We start from the raw sequence: 17,502 nt of genomic DNA on the forward strand, positions 1-17,502 counted from the left end.
TGGGGAATCTCGAACAAAGGTGTCACAGTCTCAGAATAAGAGGTCAGCCGTTTAGGACTGGGATGAGGAGAAATTTCTTCACTCAATGGGTTGTGAATCTTTGGAATTATCTAGCTCCAGAGAGCTGTGAATGCTCAGTCATTGAGTATATTCAAGACAGGTGGATAGATTTTTGGGTATTAAGTGAGTTTGGCGAAATGGGGATAGCACAGGAAGATGTTGTTGAAGTAGAAGATCAGCCTGCTCCTATTTCTTATATTCTTGTATCTAGTACAAAAGAAGATGGTTGTAGTTAATGGAGGCCAATCATTCAGCCCCAGGACGTCATTACAAGAGTTCCTCAGGGCAGTGTCCTAGACCCAGTAATTTTCAGCTGCTTCATCAATGATCTTCCCTCTATCATAAGTTCAGAAGTAGAGATGTTCGGTGATGATTGCACAAAGTTCAGTTCCATTTGCAGCTCCTCAGCTAATGAAGCAGTCTTTACCTGCATGCAACAAGACCTGGAAAACTCTCAGGCTTGGGCTGACAAATGGCAAGTAACATTTGTGCCACACTAGTGCCAGGCAATGACCATCTCCTACAAAAGAGAATGTAATAACCTCCTCTTGATATTCAACAACGTCCACCACCTTGAACATTCACTCTCTTCAGCACCAGCACACCTTGGCAGCTGTATGTACCATCTACAAAGAGCACTGCAGTACCTTGCCAAGGTACCTTTGACAGTATTTTCCAAACCCTTGACCTCTACCATTTAGAAGAACATGGGCAGCAGGTGCACGGGAACACTGCCACCTGCAAGTTCCCCTCCAGGTCACACCCCATCCTGACATGGAACTTTATCACTGTTCCTTCACTGTTACTAGTCAAAATCCTGGAACTCCCTCCCAAACAGCACTGTGGATGTATCTGCACCACATGGACTGCAATGGTTCAATAAGGCAGCTGACCATCACCTTCTCAAGGACAATTAGGAATGGGTAATAATTGTGCTCATTGCTAGTGACATTCGTGAATGTATATAAGAAAAAGTCTTTCTATCATTGGGCGCTCCCCCCGCAAGATGAGATAGCCAGCCGACTCTGTGCTGCACTTTTGGCAGCCGTGTTTTATTCCCACCTCCCGGATTACATTTTTTGTTATTTTGTGGACTTCCTGGAAAGTCTTTTTAGACTCCAGTTTGTGAACAGTAATGTCAGGAAATAATGTAGCCATTTCACACACAGCAAGGTTTTAGAACAGCTGTGAAGCATGTGACTGAAGAATCTCTTTTTGTTTAAGGAATAAATATTAGCCAAGCCGGGACACTAAAAGAAGTTAAAAGCAAAATACTGTGGATGCTGGAAATCTGAAACAAAAACAAAAATAGCTGGAAAAACTCAGCAGGTCTGACAGCATTGTGGAGAGGAAGACAGAGTTAACATTTCGAGTCCGTATGACTCTTCATCAGAAAAGAAGTTCCCTGGTCATCTCTAAACAGTGGCACAGAAACATCTGGGTCCATTTGAGGGGGCAGGCGAGACCTCAGTTTAATTCTCATCCGAAACCAAAACCTGCATTTGTGGACCTGCCCAAACTGTGATTTCAACTGGGATAAAGGTGGAATCCCTAACTGGTAATGTTATTGTGTGGCTGGCACCTGGACTCAGGCTTGGTGTGCAAGGAAAATTTACATGAATATCAGGAAAATGGTGTTGGAAACTGAGGGAGAAAGTAGTAAAAAGAAAAGAAAATGTGTTACATAAACATTAAAAAAGGGGGGAAACCAAGAATTTGTGTTCAAGGCAAAATTAAAACCAAAAGGCAAGAAAATATGGCTGGGATTTTCCCCTTGTGCACTTGGCCTCATTTGTTTCAATGGACAGAAAAATCATAGGCTGGTGAGCATGTAAATGGAAAACCATCTTGGGTGTCTGTTGTGTACCAAGGTTTTAAAAAAAGCGGGTGAGAGCTGGTATAGGCCATGGAGCCCCTGAGTCTGCTCTGACATTCAGTGAGATCATGACTAAAATTTTACATCTACTCTACTTTCCCACCCTATCCCCATATCCCTTGATTCCTTTTGTGCCCACAAATTTGTTGATCTCAGTCCTGAATTTACCCATTGACTTAGCATCCACAGTCTTCTGAGGTAGAGAATTCCAAAGATTCACAACGTTTGAGTGAAGAAATGTTCTCTTCATCTTAGATCTAAATGGCCAACCCCTTATCCTGAGTCCATGACCCCTAATCTATACTCTCCAGGGAAATAGCCTCTCAGCATCTACCCTGTCAAGGCCTGTATATACTTCAACGAGATCAACTCTATTCTCTGGAGTTTAGAAGATTATAGGCCCAATGTCAATGTCTCTTCATAGGACAGCCTCTTATATCAGGAATCAATCTGGTGAACTTTGTTGTATACCCTTTAAGACAAATATATCCTTCCTTGGGTAGGGAGACCAAAACTGTAGAAACACAGTACTGCAGGTGTGATCTCAATCAAGACTTCCTTGCTGTTATACCCAAACCCCTAAAGGTTACATTACATTTCCCTTCCTAATTCTTGCTGTACCTGCATGTTAACTTCCTGTGATTCATGTACAAGTACCCTCAAATGCTCTGAATACCAACACTTACTAGCCTCTCAGCTTTAAAAAATATCCTGCTTTTCCATTCTCTCTACCAAGTGCCTAATTTCACACATTCCCATATTGTACTCCATCTGCAACTAAATTGATCAGTGGGATTATGACGATCTTGGAAACATTTACACCGGAGGAAAGAAGGATTAGAGCTGACTTTATAAATGTAACCAAGATCTTAATGTGTATGGACAAGATAAATATCAATATACAGGTATCCCCTGTTTAGTGCACATTCGAATAACACGTTTTCATCTTACACTGGTTTTAAAAATAGGGAACTTTCCCAAAAACGCTGTTCGCCATAACCTCCATTTTCACTCGAGCTCGGTTGTGGTGCGTGCGTCAAGAACCACGTTGGTCAGTTATTGCTGCACGTGTGTTAGAAACAGTCATTCATTACTGCGCATGTGTCAAGAAGAGCGCCAATACTGTATTCAGTAAAAACACTAGTTGGAAACATTGTTCTCTGGAAGATTGTGCATTACCAGTGCATTATTTCACTTATTTAATACTTATTTAAACATTCTTTGAAAATTGTGCATCTAGCTGTGCTGGAGTGTAAGTGTTCTGTATAAAATACATGAAATTAATACATAAAATTAGGCTTTTAATCTAAAAATTACCAGTCAGAAATGTAACCTACCATTATTACATGCTTTCTTATGGGAACGTGATTTTTGTTTAGCATGTTTTCATGTAGCACACCGTTTTTCGGAGTGCTAAACAAGGGATAGCTCTATTTCATCTTGCTACTGATTATACAACAGGAGAATGAAAGGAAAATTTATTACTAACAACGCAAGAACTTGATGAATGTATGCAATGTACTGCTAAGGCAGGTACTGGGAGCATTAATACTGGGAGCACAACAACAATAATAATGCACTAGTAAGTCAACAAATACTGAAATCTGCTGCTGATCCTGGTGACCCCAAGGATTGTCTTCAAGAACCACCCCTCCGCCACCAATTTATACAAAAAAACTAAGCATGAGTTTGCACTTCAAATGCTGTGATGTATACAGTCAGTAAAAATGGCACCACTTATGGATTTGAAAGCAAGTTGTTGGGGAATTAAAAGTCTGATGCTTTTGCTCGTCTAAATTTGCTAGTGACTTTCTTACCCCTTCGGTTTTGTTTCATTCAGTGGACGACAGACCAGGACGTGGCTGATGCTGTCCATTCAGTTGGTGTGCAGGACCTGTTGGAAATCAAGTTCTATGAAAACAGGGCCAATGGACAGTCTAAAGGGTGAGTGTATATGAAAATTCAACTGAGCTAATGGGATACAATTAGCTCACATATCAATTTCCCCTTGATGTGCTAAAAATAAAAGAAAACCGTTCATTTATGTAGCATCTGATTATTTCTCCCAGAATGTCTCAGTGCTTTTAATGCAATGAACCAAATTTGAAACACATGACTTTTATGATGTAAACAAATGTACCAACCATTTTCCACACAACAAGATCGACTGATAAAATCAGCAAGCGGTTAATCTGGTTTTGGTGAGAGGGAGATGTTGCTCAGGACACAAGAATTGCAGCTGTTAACTTAAATGGGGCAGTGCAATCACAAGCAGACAGCACCTTGGATAATGCAGCAGTATTGAGGTGGAATGTCAGCTGCAGTGTACATCAGTGTTATTTACAAACTGAAATCCTGAACTTTTGACTGTTAAGTCAAGATGACACTAGAATAAATGTTTATAAATGACGGCTGGAAATCAAACCCAGGTCAACTATTTGGAAGGCTTGTACACAGACTATATCAGCATCTGAGTCCTCCAGGTATGGCACTAGATGTGCCACTTTTGAGTTATTCAAACCGTGTAAAGAAATACTTGGATTTACTTTTGATGTAAGAATGGTTTTGGACAAGGAGTTATGATTTAACTTTAACATTCTTTTGTTTATAGTATAGTACTGTTTAGTTTAAATCAGGTGCTAGTGATATGGGAAGCTGGCTGAAAGAACCCCAGACTTGGGCAGAAGGCAGCTAGGTTGTAGCCCATAAATTAAACTCCACTAATGCACTGTATCTCAGGGGTTCTAGACTTCTGACTAAATTACTTTATCCCTTTCCACCAGCAGATTGAAAATCCATCCCTTTCAACTGTATGATGATTGTTTCCTCCTATTGTTGAGCTTGCTATCTTCTCCCACCTAAATTTTCTTATTGACACCATGTTTCAGATAAATATATGCAAACCAAGGATAACACTCTGGTGCTGCTACTAAAGTTCAGATGACTATAATGATGTGTGTGGGAAATTTTCATCCTATCTTCTGTAGAACTACAAAAACATCCAGTGGTACAATTATAGATTCGACCTTCGAAATATAGGTTGAGCAGCAGAGGTATATATAACATTTATAAATCACTTTGAACACAATATTGTCTAATGTTTTAAGTTGCATATTACACCAAACTGGGTTTAGTGGTCAGTGATACTAACAAATGTGTTAACCAATCCAAAAGGAAATGGATAAGCCAAGATAGAGGGCAGAGAAATGGCAGATTGAATCCAACACATATCAAAGACATTAGTTTAAGACCTGCATTTATAGAGCACTTCTCACAGTCTCAGGATATCCCAAAGCATATCATGGCCCTTACATTACTTTTTTTGATATGTAGTCACTCTCATGCAGGCAAAATTTGACAGAAGGAACAAGAATGTGAATTACACATTAAATGTCATTGTGCTTGAGATAACTGCAGAAGAGAGTCTGGGCTTTGGTGGATAGATCATTAAAATTATTGTTTTGTGTTCATATATCATTGAGAAAGCAGATACAATGTTTGATATATTTCTGAATGTGATTTATAAGTCAAGGAGGGAGAGGTGGTGGCGTAGTGGTTTTGTCACTGGACTAGTAATCCAGAGACCAAGGATAATGCTCTGGGGACCTGGGTTCGAATCCCACCACGGCAGATGGTGGAATTTGAATTCAATTAAAATCTGGAATTAAAAGTCTCATGATGACCATGAAACCATTGTTGATTGTCGTAAAAACCTGGCCTACATGTGACCCCAGATCCAAAGCAATGTGGTTGACTCTAAAATGCCTTCTGAAATAGCCTAGCAAGGCACTCATTTGTAACTGCTAAAAAGTCATCGATCTAGGCGCCGGAAACAACAACAGCAAACTCAGCCCTATCGACCTTGCAAAGTCCTCATTAATAACATCTGGCTTTTTTGGGAGAGCTGTCTCACAGACTAGTAAAACAACAACCTGACATAGGCATACTAACGGAGTCATACCTTACAGATTATGCCCCAGACACCACCATCACCTTCCCTGGGTAAGTCCTGTCCCACCTGGAGGACAGACCCAGCAGGTGGTATACAGTTGGGAGGGAGTTTCCCTCAACATTGTCTGCGGATCCTATGAAGTCTCATAGCATCAGGTCAAAAATTGACAAGGAAACCTCCTGCTGATTACCACATACTGCTCCCCTCAGCTGATGAATCAGTACTCCTCTATGTTGAACACCACTTGGAGGCAGCACTGAGGTTAGCGCGGAACCTACTCTGGGTGGGGGAGTTCAATGTCCATCACTCGGAGTGGCTCAGTAGCACCACTACGTACCAAGCTGGCTGAGTCCTAAAGGACATTGCTGCTAGACTGGGTCTGCAGCAGGTGGTGAGGGAACCAATAGGGAAAAACTTACTTGACCTTGCCCTCACCAACTTGCCTGCTGCAGATGCATCTATCCATGACAGTAGTGGTAGGAGTGACCACAGTACAGTCCTTGTGGACACGAAGTCCCATCTTCAGATTGAGAATACCCTTCATCGTGATGTGTGGCACTACCACCGTGCTAAATGAGATAGATTTCGAATAGATCTAGCAACTCAAGACTGGGCAACCATGAGGCACTGTGGGCCATCAGCAGCAGCAGAATTGTACTCAGCCACAATCGTAACCTCATGGCCCAGCATATCCCAAATTCTACCATTACCACCAAGCCAGGGGATCAACCCTGGTTCAATGAAGAGTGCAAGAGGGCATGCCGAGAGCAGCACCAGGCATAGCTAAAAATGAGGTGTCAACCCGGTGAAACTATAACACAGGACTACTTGCGTGCCAAAGAGCGTAAGCAGCGAGCTATAGACAGAGCTAAGTGATCCCACAATCAACGGATCAGATCTAAGCTCTGCAGTCCTGCCCCATCCAGTTGTAATTGGTGGTGGATAATTAAACAACTCACTGGAGGAGAAGGCTCCACAAATATTCCCTTCCTCAATGATGGGGGAGCCCAGCACATCAGTGCAAAAGTTAAGGTTGAAGTATTCGCAACAATCTTCAGCCAGAGGTGGCGAGTGGATGATCCATCTCTGCCTCCTCCTGATGTTGTCAGCATCGCAGATGCCAGTCTTCAGCCAATTTGAATCACTCCACGTGATATCAAGAAACAGCTGAAGGCACTAGATAACTGCAAAGGCTATGGGCCCTGACAATATTCCCGCAATAGAACTGAAGACTTGTGCTCCAGAACTTGCCATGCTCCTAGCCCAGGCTGTTCCAGTACAGCTACAACACTGGCATCTACCCAGCTATATGGAAAATTGCCCAGGTATGTCCTGTACACAAAAAACAGGACAAATCCAACCCGGCCAATTACCACCCCAATTACCACTCTCAGTCATCAGTAAAGTGATGGAAGGGGTCATCAGCAGTGCTGTCAAGTGGCACTGATCCTGATCTCATCACAGCCTTGGTTCAAACATGGACAAAAGAGCTGAATTCCAGAGATGAGGTAAGAGTGACTGCCCTTGACATCAAGACAGCATTTGACCATGTATGGCATCAAGGAGCCTAGCAAAACTGGAGTCAATGGGAATCAGGGGAAAACTCTCCACTGGTTGGAGTCATACCTAGCAGAAAGGAAGATGGTTGTGGTTTTTGGAAGTCAATCATCTCAGTTCCAGGGCAATCCTGCAGGAGTTCCTCAGGGTAGTGTCCTATCATAAGGTCAGAAATGGGGATGTTCGCTGATGATTGCACAACGTTCAGCACCATTCGTGACTCTTCAGATACTGAAGCAGTCCGTGTCCAAGTGCAGCAAGACCTGGACAATATCCAGGCTTGGGCTGACAAGTGGCAAGTAAAATTTGTACCACACAAGTGCCAGGCAATGACTATCTCCAACGAGAGAGAATCTAACCATCGCCCCTTGACATTCAATGACATTGGCATTACCATCACTGAATCCCCCACTATCAACTTCCTGGGGGTTACCGTTGACCAGAACCTGAACTGGACCAGCCATATAAATAAAAGCAGGTTAGAGGCAGGAGCGTGATGGAATACTCTCCACTTCCCTGGATGAGTGTAGCTTCCACAACAATCAAGAAGCTTGACACCATCCAGGACAAAGCAGCCCGCTTGATTAGCACCCCATCCACAAACATTCACTCCCTCCACCACTAATGCACAGTAGTGTCTACCATCTACATGCATTTTAAGAACTCACCAAGTTTCCTTAGACACCACCTTCGAAATCCACGAACGCTACCATCTAGAAGGCCGAGGGTGGCAGAAACATGGGAACACCACCATCTGGAAGTTCCCCTCCAAGCCACTTACCATCCTGACTTGGAAATATATTCCCGTTCCTTCACTGTGGCTGGGTCAAAATCCTGGAACTCCCTAACAGCACTATGGGTGTACCTATACCACATGGACTGCAATGGCTCAAGAAGGCAGCACACTACCACCTTCTCAAGGACAATTAAGGATGGGCAATAAATGCTGGTCTAGCCAGTGATGGCCACATCCCATGAATGAATAAAAAAGAAACAAGAAAGAAAGACTTGAATTTATATTGTGTTCTTCATGACCACCAGATGTCTTGAAGTGATTTGCAGCAAACTCAACATACTTGAAGTGTAGCTACTGTTGTAATATAGGAAACACAGCAGCCATTTGCACAGAGCAAACCCCCACAAATGGCAATGTTGGTTGAGGGATAAATATTGGCCAGGACCAGCAGGGATAACCCCCTGCTCCTCTTGGAAATAGTGCCATGTGAGCTTTTACATCCACCCGAAGAGGCAGATGAGGATCTCAGTTTAACATCTTATCTCAAAGACGGCACCTCCTGCAGTGCAGTATTTCCTTAGTACTTCACTGGATGTCAACCTTGATTGTGAGCGTGACTTGAACCCAGAACCTGTGATTCAGTGGCGAGGGTGCTACCAACTGAGCCATGGTTGACACACATGGGATACTATGTTCCATTGTGGTTTCCATATTACAGGAAAAATGTAAAATTATTGGAGGGAGTCCAGAGGAGGACTGCAAGACTGATTCCAAAACAAAGAGGGCTGAGTTATGAGGAAATAATGTCTACTACAGATATGTCTTGTAGGAAACGGAGGATGAAGGAGGACTTAATGGAGGTCGTTAAGAATTTTACTGACGTGGAGAAATTAGATCGAGCAATGTTTTTGTTGGCACAAAATTTAAAGACAAGGGGACACATACTGGAGTTAAAGGAAAATAGGATATTTAGGCAAAAGATTGTGGTTGGGGATAATAGGAAAAAATATGTTTTCTATCATGAAAATTTTATTGCAAGAAGTTCTAGAATCATAATAAAGAACAGATGTGAAATTAAGGGAAGTATAGAGAAGTAATGGAGAAAAATTAATTATTCTTCTGTCCAAAACATTACCATGTTGCTATGTAATATTTCTGGTCTTTAGATGGAAGAATTAACAGGATTAATCATGGAGTGTATCATACTGTATTACTGTGTACTTTTTTCTAGTAGCAGCATTGCTCTCCCATCTCAAATGATAGCAAGTTTAATCCTTGTTCACAATAAAAAAATTTCCTGTGGAGTTAGTTATGAAAATTGCCCAATGCGTTCTCATCAAAGAAAACAGTAACCATTAATTCAAGTACAATTAGGCAATAATATAGAAGCACTGACCTGATTTTGTTTTTAAAACTCTTTCTGAAGTGATTTTGATGCTATTTTCATGGGTGGAATGGCTTTTATAAGTAGGTCATTGTAGCTCAGTTGGATTATTAAATAATACAATGTCTCTAGTTTAAGTTTCTAATTACCCTGGATGTCTATTTGATTCTACAGATATACTGATTTGCTTTGAAAATTCAGGTGATTCCTGTTTGGTTTGTGTAGGGGCTGATGGCCATTTTGGGATGATTGTTGTATGGGGCAGGTATATCTGCTGGCCATTTCAGGATAATCTCTGTGTGGGGCAGGTAAATCTGGTGTCTTTTTTGGGATAATCTCTGGGGCAGAAAAATCTGCTGGCCGTTTTGATATAATCTCTCTATGGGCTAGGTAAATCTGCAGGCCATTTTGGGATGATTTTTGTGTGGGACAGGTAGGGATAGTGGCCATTTTATGTGTGGCTTGAGGTTTGTGAAAATAAACATTGTGGCTTGGAATCATAAGCCCAGTTTTGTGAAGCTAGCAAACAGAGTGATTATGTGGGAGAAGAAAAATTATTTCATTATTACTTCTCATTTCTCAAATTTCCCAAAACACTTTTAAGCTGGTAAAAGGGAAAATCTGCCAGAGTTCCCACTTCTGATCGCTACAGCGTGTCCTCCTGAAAATAGATGTGTGGTCATCGAGTCAGGATAGGATCAGACTTACTTGTGATGACCATTGTGATCGAATAGTCTGCCACACCACAACAAGAGATCTGCCCACTCTGAGGTCACATATGAAAGATGGTCACTTTGATGTGTTACAACAGACTGCAGGAACTTGTGGAATTATACCACAGCAAGAAAATTGGGAAGGTTTTACCATTAATATTCCATTCAATGTCAGTTATGCTCAGGAAGAGGCCGCAGGTTTCAACCTGGTCTTACAATGTGTCATAACAGTTACACTGTTTGGTTGAGAAAGTTTGTACAATCATTTCAATGAGCACACTGCCATTAAGTTGAATCATCCTTGCATTGCATCGGATTACTATAACGAAGCAATAATTAATCTAATGTGATATTTTTTCTATGTGATGACTGGGGATCTGAACACTGAATTTCCGTTGTACTTTTCAGCTTAAACTGGCTGGTGTTGTAGTTATAATGAAAACACTCCAGATGACATACAGGAATAGAGGATGGAGAGTTAGAGTGTGTATTTGTTGTTTGCATTTGTGATTGCAGTGGTGAGTTTGTTCTTGCAATATAAGTGTTTAGCATGATATTAATTTCTCGTCAGGAGGATTATCATGGTTTAATCTCTTATTTACATAGAATACAAATAAGGTCAAAAGTATTAATGTGTAATAGTGGGGGAAGCACCATTAGTGCTTATAAGGGAAGATGTAGTTCAGCTTTGCATTAACTCAACATGGTGTTAATGTGGTCAGAAACATGTCATGTGTCAGAAACTAACAGCTCGTGCATTCAGTTCTCCACATGTCAGGTTGTAGATTAGCATGCAAAAAAAGAGAAGATAACAGCTCACTACCACAGCCTACATGCTCATATACAGTAGGTCCCCGAATTGCTATCTGTCACTGATGTATTGAAGTGCAATTAGTTTACTGAGCATTACAAACATAGGATTTCACACCAGGTTCAGCAACCTTTGTAAAGAGGAAAGGTTAATGTTTTGGATAGAGCCTCTTTATCAGAACACAAACCCATCTTCTCTTTTCAGATGCTTAAGGACCAGCACTGCAGCTGTGCCTTTCCGGTTTTATGTTTTATTCCCGATGTTGGCAGGGGTTTTACTTCTTATTTATCTGTAATTTAATAAACGCAGCAGTGTGGCTTGGATGTTAATCTCTCAAAAGTCAGGATTTCTGCCACATGAAAGAGCACTTGCCAAGTCTTGGCTCAGTTAATGAAGTGACTAATAGCAGTTAATTCAAGAAGATTTTTGAAAAGAATCCAGACTCTCTTGTTAGCAAAAACAATTTGGTCTTAATCAATTTCTACATGAGGCAATCAGGCCTGTAAGCTGACATCAGTGAGTGTGATTATGTTGCTGAGCAAGACACCAAATACACTTAGAACTGAGAATTACAATGCAGTAAATATATTAATGTTTAACCTGTGAGAGTGGTGCCATAAGATTAAAGAAGTGTTCTATGAAAATAAAAACAGAAAATGCCACATGACTCAGAAGGCCAGAGAGATTCTGTGAAGAAACCAGAAGAGTTGACATTTCCACTGTGGAAAGTTGAGAAAATGAGGCCCGAGTGACTGAGTAGATAACTGTACCGCTAGTTTGAGTACTAAATCATGCATATCAGAAGGCCCCAGGTCAAGGCCTGGACAGCGCTCAGTTAGCTAATCTCTGCCAGGGCAATAGAAGAGTTCTGCAATCTAGAAAAGAGAATTAGACTCAGCTGTGATGCCCTCAGAATTGAATAACTTGGTGAGGATGTAATGATTGCCTTGCACCTGGAGCACTGTGTCTGAAGTGGAACTCTCTTCCTCAAAAGGCAATGGAAGCAGAGTCTTTTAATATTTTTACGGAAGAGGTAGATGGATTCTTGATAAGCAAGGGATTAAAATGTTATTGGGGTAGGCATGAGGTTGCAATCAGATCACCCATGATCTTATTGGATGGCAGAGCAGGCTTGAGGGGACATGTGTCCTACTGCTGCACCCAATTCGCATGTTCATATCATGAAAATGAGTGCTAGAATGATAAGTGAGAAAAGAGAGTACAACCATATTTTGTTTTTGTTGTATCTGAGCTTCAGATGCAAACTGTTGTAAACAATTCTGTACAAACTGTTTTGTGTTGTTCCCTTGACTAAAAGCTTGTACTAACTGAAACATATTGGGAAAAGAACTGAATTTCATAATATGTGGGATATGGAGAGCGGGCAGAAAAGTGGAATAGAAGCCCAAGAACAGCCATGATCACATTGAATGGCAGAGCAGGCTCGAAGGGCCATATGGCCTACCATTATCCTGCTGCTTTTTCTTATGTTTGTTCATAATCAGATTCACTAGGCCTCACATCCTTTAAAAAGTACCTGGATGAGCACTTGGCACATCATAACATTCAAGGCTATGGGCCAAGTGCTGGTAAATGGGATTAGGTAGGTAGGTCAGATGTTTCTCACGTGTTGGTGCAAACTCGATGGACCGAAGGGCCTCTTCTGCACTGTGTGATTCTGTGACTAGTGGAAGTGAACTGTGCCCTAATTGCCCTTGAGAAGTTGGTGGTGTCGCAGGCCAGCAATGTAAGTACACCCACGGTACTGTTGGGAAAGGAAAAATATTTGCACACCACAGCAAGCTTGATCCTGTCTATGTGCACTTTCCACCAACACATTAGGATACAGTCAGAAGCAGGAACATTATCTAATTATTTATTTTCTCTCCCTATCCATCCCATGAGCACTTAAGTTAGTAATGGTTTTCTAAGAGTTTGGTGAGGAAAGATGGCACATGGTATAATTGAAAGACAATCAGACTTGAAGGGTCCTGGATTCAATCCCTGGTTTGTTCTTGATCTATTGCCTTTGCTGAATTGACTGCATTTGCTGATGTCACCTGGGGTTGCATTTCAGAGGCACACTCAGTATTTGGTTTAGGGAAGAGAAAATCAGGGTGGGTTACTACTCTTGATCAATATCCAGAAACTTCAGCTAGAAAGTGCATATATGTGGATGGTGTGTCAAAACAGGATCAAATTTGACTCGCTAAGGTTGCACCCATGGTCTGGGCTCATGCATGAAGAAGAGGCATTGGGCCAAGATAATGCAAGGATGTTGGAACCCTTGGGACAGTGGCTAGCAAGCGATTGGCCTTCAGGAGAAATGGGGAGAAAGCTGGAAATGGCTTGCTGTAGTGCTGTACTGTGATGAGTAATAGAAATCTTTTTCTTTTTGTTTTCCTCTGCTCACTGACCAGGTTTGCTGAAGTATATCTGGGCTCTGAAAGTTCCGTTCGACGCCTCATGGAGCAACTTCCACAAAGAGAACTTCATGGACAGAGACCGGAGGTCATGCCTTGCAACAAACAGAATCTCAACCAGTTTGAAGCGCAATCCAAGAAAAGTAAATCTTTGGAAATTCTACACTACATTAGATCTTCATTAACCTCTTTGCAGACCTGTATGTTTACGAGCCAGAGTAATACCTGTAGAGTGGAATGGTGGAAAACTATTTCATATGCAGTTATGTCAGGAATTACTCTGGTCACATGATAGTAAGCCAGTTACTAACACTGGCTTTATGTGGCACAATATGTTTCCATTTGGTTGTTCCAGCAAATGCAAAATTAAATGGAAGTATTGTCATTAGGTGAACTGAACTAGTTCAATGGATACTAAATTCAGCTCCATGCCTTTGTCATATTAAATTTTACAGGGGCAGGAAAACCTATTATATTCTGAAACAGCTGTTGACCAATGGGAAAGCAAAAGGCCAATTTTTTTCTCGAAAATTTGTTTCCACTAAATAGCAGCAGTGGATATGGAAAGTGTGAATGCTACCTGGTGGGTTAAGAGAAGCACTCCAGTTGTGGGGTATGTTACACAATTGGGCTGACAGTATGCTCAGAGGGAATATGATTGGGGGCATTAACCCTTGTACTCGCTATTGTTTACACTGCCTCCTCCCCAGCAGTTTAATATGACAAATGTTTCTATTTTCATATTTGTGAACTGTAAATATGTTTTTAAATGGATCTTATTGGAAATATGATGGAAGGAACAGTGCGTAATATCGTATATTTTTTCAAGCAATTTCTTGTTGTGATGTGACCGTGTTGCCCATTGCCATCAGTGTTCCCAGAGTCCACAATCTCCTGCATGTTGTGTTGCAATAAAACCTTGTATTTGTGCAATTCATTGCACAATGAGATCTATTTGTGCTGTGCATTTGAGGGGCAAGAGAAACAAAGCACTTCATTATGACAATTGTTGGGACTTCAAACTGATTGGGTGACCTCTTGCATGATGTGCATCATTTCTCTTTACCCCTTCAAGGGTCAGAGATATGTTCTTCCCCAAAGGCCAGAAACATCTTTTGTACCACTACAAAACATGCTGACTTTACATTTCTGTGAATCAACCCACAGACTTCAGAGCTGCTTACCAGTCCAATGGCTTTATTTGTCCACTTCACTTGAATGTCTGCCACATTCCTAATGCTTTCAGCAGGATTAGCTCTGTCTTTCTTAACGCACTTTAAAAGATAATGCCACTTTGTAAATATAATACCTTAAAGGGGCAGAATCCAAATTGGATCCCCCTTATTTATAAATCATGCTAATTTTTATTAAAAGTTTCTGTAAATTTTTGTAATGCTTTTGAATGGCGAGCGCTGTTGACATTGGGAACTGGCTAGGAAGAGTTACTGGGTCTAACAGTGTGAGGAGACTAAATTAGCATGCAGTTAATTAATTTTAATTTATTTTATCAATGCTACTTTGATCAGTGCTCCTCTGAATTTCCCTTTTGCTCCACTAAGCTGCCACCTTCTAGCCTGTAAAGTCCCCCTCATTGCATCTTTATTGTGTTTAATTCAAGATTGTTGTACGGTCTTCAGTTCCAACTCATTCTTTCTTGGTACTTCCGAAACGTGGAACTCCTCATCTCCTTGAACCTTTCTTTCCTCAGAAATTTACAGGTTTTTAAAACCTAAACTTGGCAGTATTTAACCGCAATTTCTTGATTCCCACTTTCTTCAACCTTCGTGGAGTCCTGTAACATGAGCCTTTGCCCAGTTTCTGAATGAAACAATTTTTTAACAAGTTCAGTCTGCAGCAGCCCCTTGCCTCCCCCAGTCATCTTTACAAAGTTACTGAAGGCGAAGGTACTGATGATATTTATCATTGTGCTAATTCAGCTCCCTCACACTGTCAGGCTCAGTCTCTGTCAGTTTTGGAGTACTGAACAAATATCAGTATTTTTCCCCCCCAAGGACCAATAACGTACCTATCTTTTAGATTGTGTTTGTACCCGTGTGTGATAACTATTGTATCTTTAAAATAAAACACGTTGATCACACCAATCTATAATGAGGCCTGATGATACACTAATGTCATAAAGACACCCTCTTTGATTTTACTTTGCAACTTTCCATCTGAGATTCAGGAATTTCTGGTAAGTTGAGTTAACCATCTACATACAGCTGTTTCAAAAATTATTAGTGAATATTTTTTTAAATCTGCATCATCTCATTTTAACATCAGTAGGGTTTAGGACAAGATTGTCAAAACTAGCATAAGTTTCTAATTTTTGTTGTTGGGAATGAGATCCTAACATGCCCTGTCATTGTGAGGACATTTTACTTTCTTTCATTGTGCCAACCAGCAGAAAGCAGCCTGAATGGGGATCCATTTGGATCCGTTTTACTAGTGTTGAATATTCTTTTGGTCTTCGTCCTGAAAATAATCTGGACTGGGATGTTGCTTACCTGCCTGCTTGTGCTACTGATCTTTTCTTCTTTGTCACTGCTTGTGTAATTGAAAGTGAATAATGGGGCTTGCCCATCAGTCATTTATTTAATGGCCTTACCTTCTTCTAACCCCTCTCTGCCCCTTCACTGCCTCTCTGCCTTCTTTTACCACCTACGATCCCCGTCTCCTCTATTTTTGTCCTGCCTTCGCTTCCTCCCTCTTTCCAAGCTCCCTATTTGCCCACAACCACCCTCCGAGGTCTACTGCTTTCCCCACCCCAAGTCCTCCTACCTTCAGCACCTGCAGTCCTCCCCCACACCTCCTGGCACTTCCCCCTCCTCTGCCCAAGCTCCACTGCCCACGCTGTCCACCCCAGCACCCTCCAGCTTCCCGCTGCGCCCTCCAACTCCCTGCACCGCCCAAGCCCGCCAGCTCCCCCCACCACCTGAGCGCCTCCGCCCACCAACCAGGCCACCCGAGCCCTCCGGCCGGCCACCCCGCTCGAGCCCTCCCTGCTCCCCCTGCAGATCCCTGACCCTCCCCATGCTTCCAACATTCACCCTCTCAAAGCCTCCCTTTAATGTGCCCCCAACTAAACAACCCATCCCTCCATTCCAAACCAACCCTCCTCCACTCCAAGCAACCCTGCTCTTCCTGGTTCTTTCACTGAATCCCCTTTTCCAATTCTCCTGCACATCCTATTTCCTCCCATCAGTTCGCCCATTCTATTTGTCCCCTGCCCCAATCTGCTTGACTGCTTCCCCTGACCCCGCAGCCCCCGACCCCACATCCCCCTCCCCCGAACCTGTGTTCCCCTCTCCCCGACCCAGCATCATTGCCTTTCCCCTCCCACACTTCCCCCCCGTCACCCTCCTGCACTTCCCCCCCCGTCCCCCTCCCGCACTTCCCCCCGTCCCCCTCCCGCACTTCCCCCCCCGTCCCCCTCCCGCACTTCCCCCCGTCCCCCTCCCGCACTTCCCCCCGTCCCCCTCCCGCACTTCCCCCTGTCCCCCTCCCGCACTTCCCCCTGTCCCCCTCCCGCACTTCCCCCTGTCCCCCTCCCGCACTTCCCCCTGTCCCCCTCCCGCACTTCCCCCTGTCCCCCTCCCGCACTTCCCCCTGTCCCCCTCCCGCACTTCCCCCTGTCCCCCTCCCGCACTTCCCCCTGTCCCCCTCCCGCACTTCCCCCTGTCCCCCTCCCGCACTTCCCCCTGTCCCCCTCCCGCACTTCCCCCTGTCCCCCTCCCGCACTTCCCCCTGTCCCCCTCCCGCACTTCCCCTGCCCCACTTATCCTACCTTCTGCTTCTCTCCTCCCCTCCCGCTGCAGCACCTCTTCCTCCTCCCCTACTCCTTCCTCCCGCCTACTCCTTCCTCCCGCCTACTCCCTCCTCCCGCCTACTCCCTCCTCCCGCCTACTCCCACCTCCCCCTCTTCCCACCTCCCCTTTCTCCCTCTCCCCCTTCTCCCTCTCCCCTTTCTCCCTCTCCCCCTTTCCCCCT

At 43.1% G+C, this 17,502-nt stretch overlaps 2 protein-coding genes across 3 annotated transcripts in view; one reads left to right on the top strand and one right to left on the bottom strand.

Moving 5' to 3' along the window:
- The window catches only part of LOC144684798 (lysosomal membrane ascorbate-dependent ferrireductase CYB561A3-like), a 198,751-nt gene that overhangs the window by 144,440 nt on the left and 36,809 nt on the right, over positions 1–17,502 (bottom strand). The window lies entirely within an intron of this gene.
- The window catches only part of LOC144684796 (cleavage and polyadenylation specificity factor subunit 6-like), a 65,098-nt gene that overhangs the window by 17,116 nt on the left and 30,480 nt on the right, over positions 1–17,502 (top strand). For both annotated transcript variants that reach the window (XM_078549028.1, XM_078549027.1), the window contains 2 exons: positions 3,777–3,880; positions 13,510–13,655. In XM_078549028.1, coding sequence (XP_078405154.1) covers positions 3,777–3,880; positions 13,510–13,655 — 250 coding nt within the window. The remainder of the gene's footprint in view (positions 1–3,776; positions 3,881–13,509; positions 13,656–17,502) is intronic.

The sequence above is a fragment of the Cetorhinus maximus genome, chromosome 9, assembly GCF_964194155.1.
Source record: "Cetorhinus maximus chromosome 9, sCetMax3.hap1.1, whole genome shotgun sequence".
NCBI classification, from domain to species: Eukaryota; Metazoa; Chordata; class Chondrichthyes; order Lamniformes; family Cetorhinidae; genus Cetorhinus; species Cetorhinus maximus.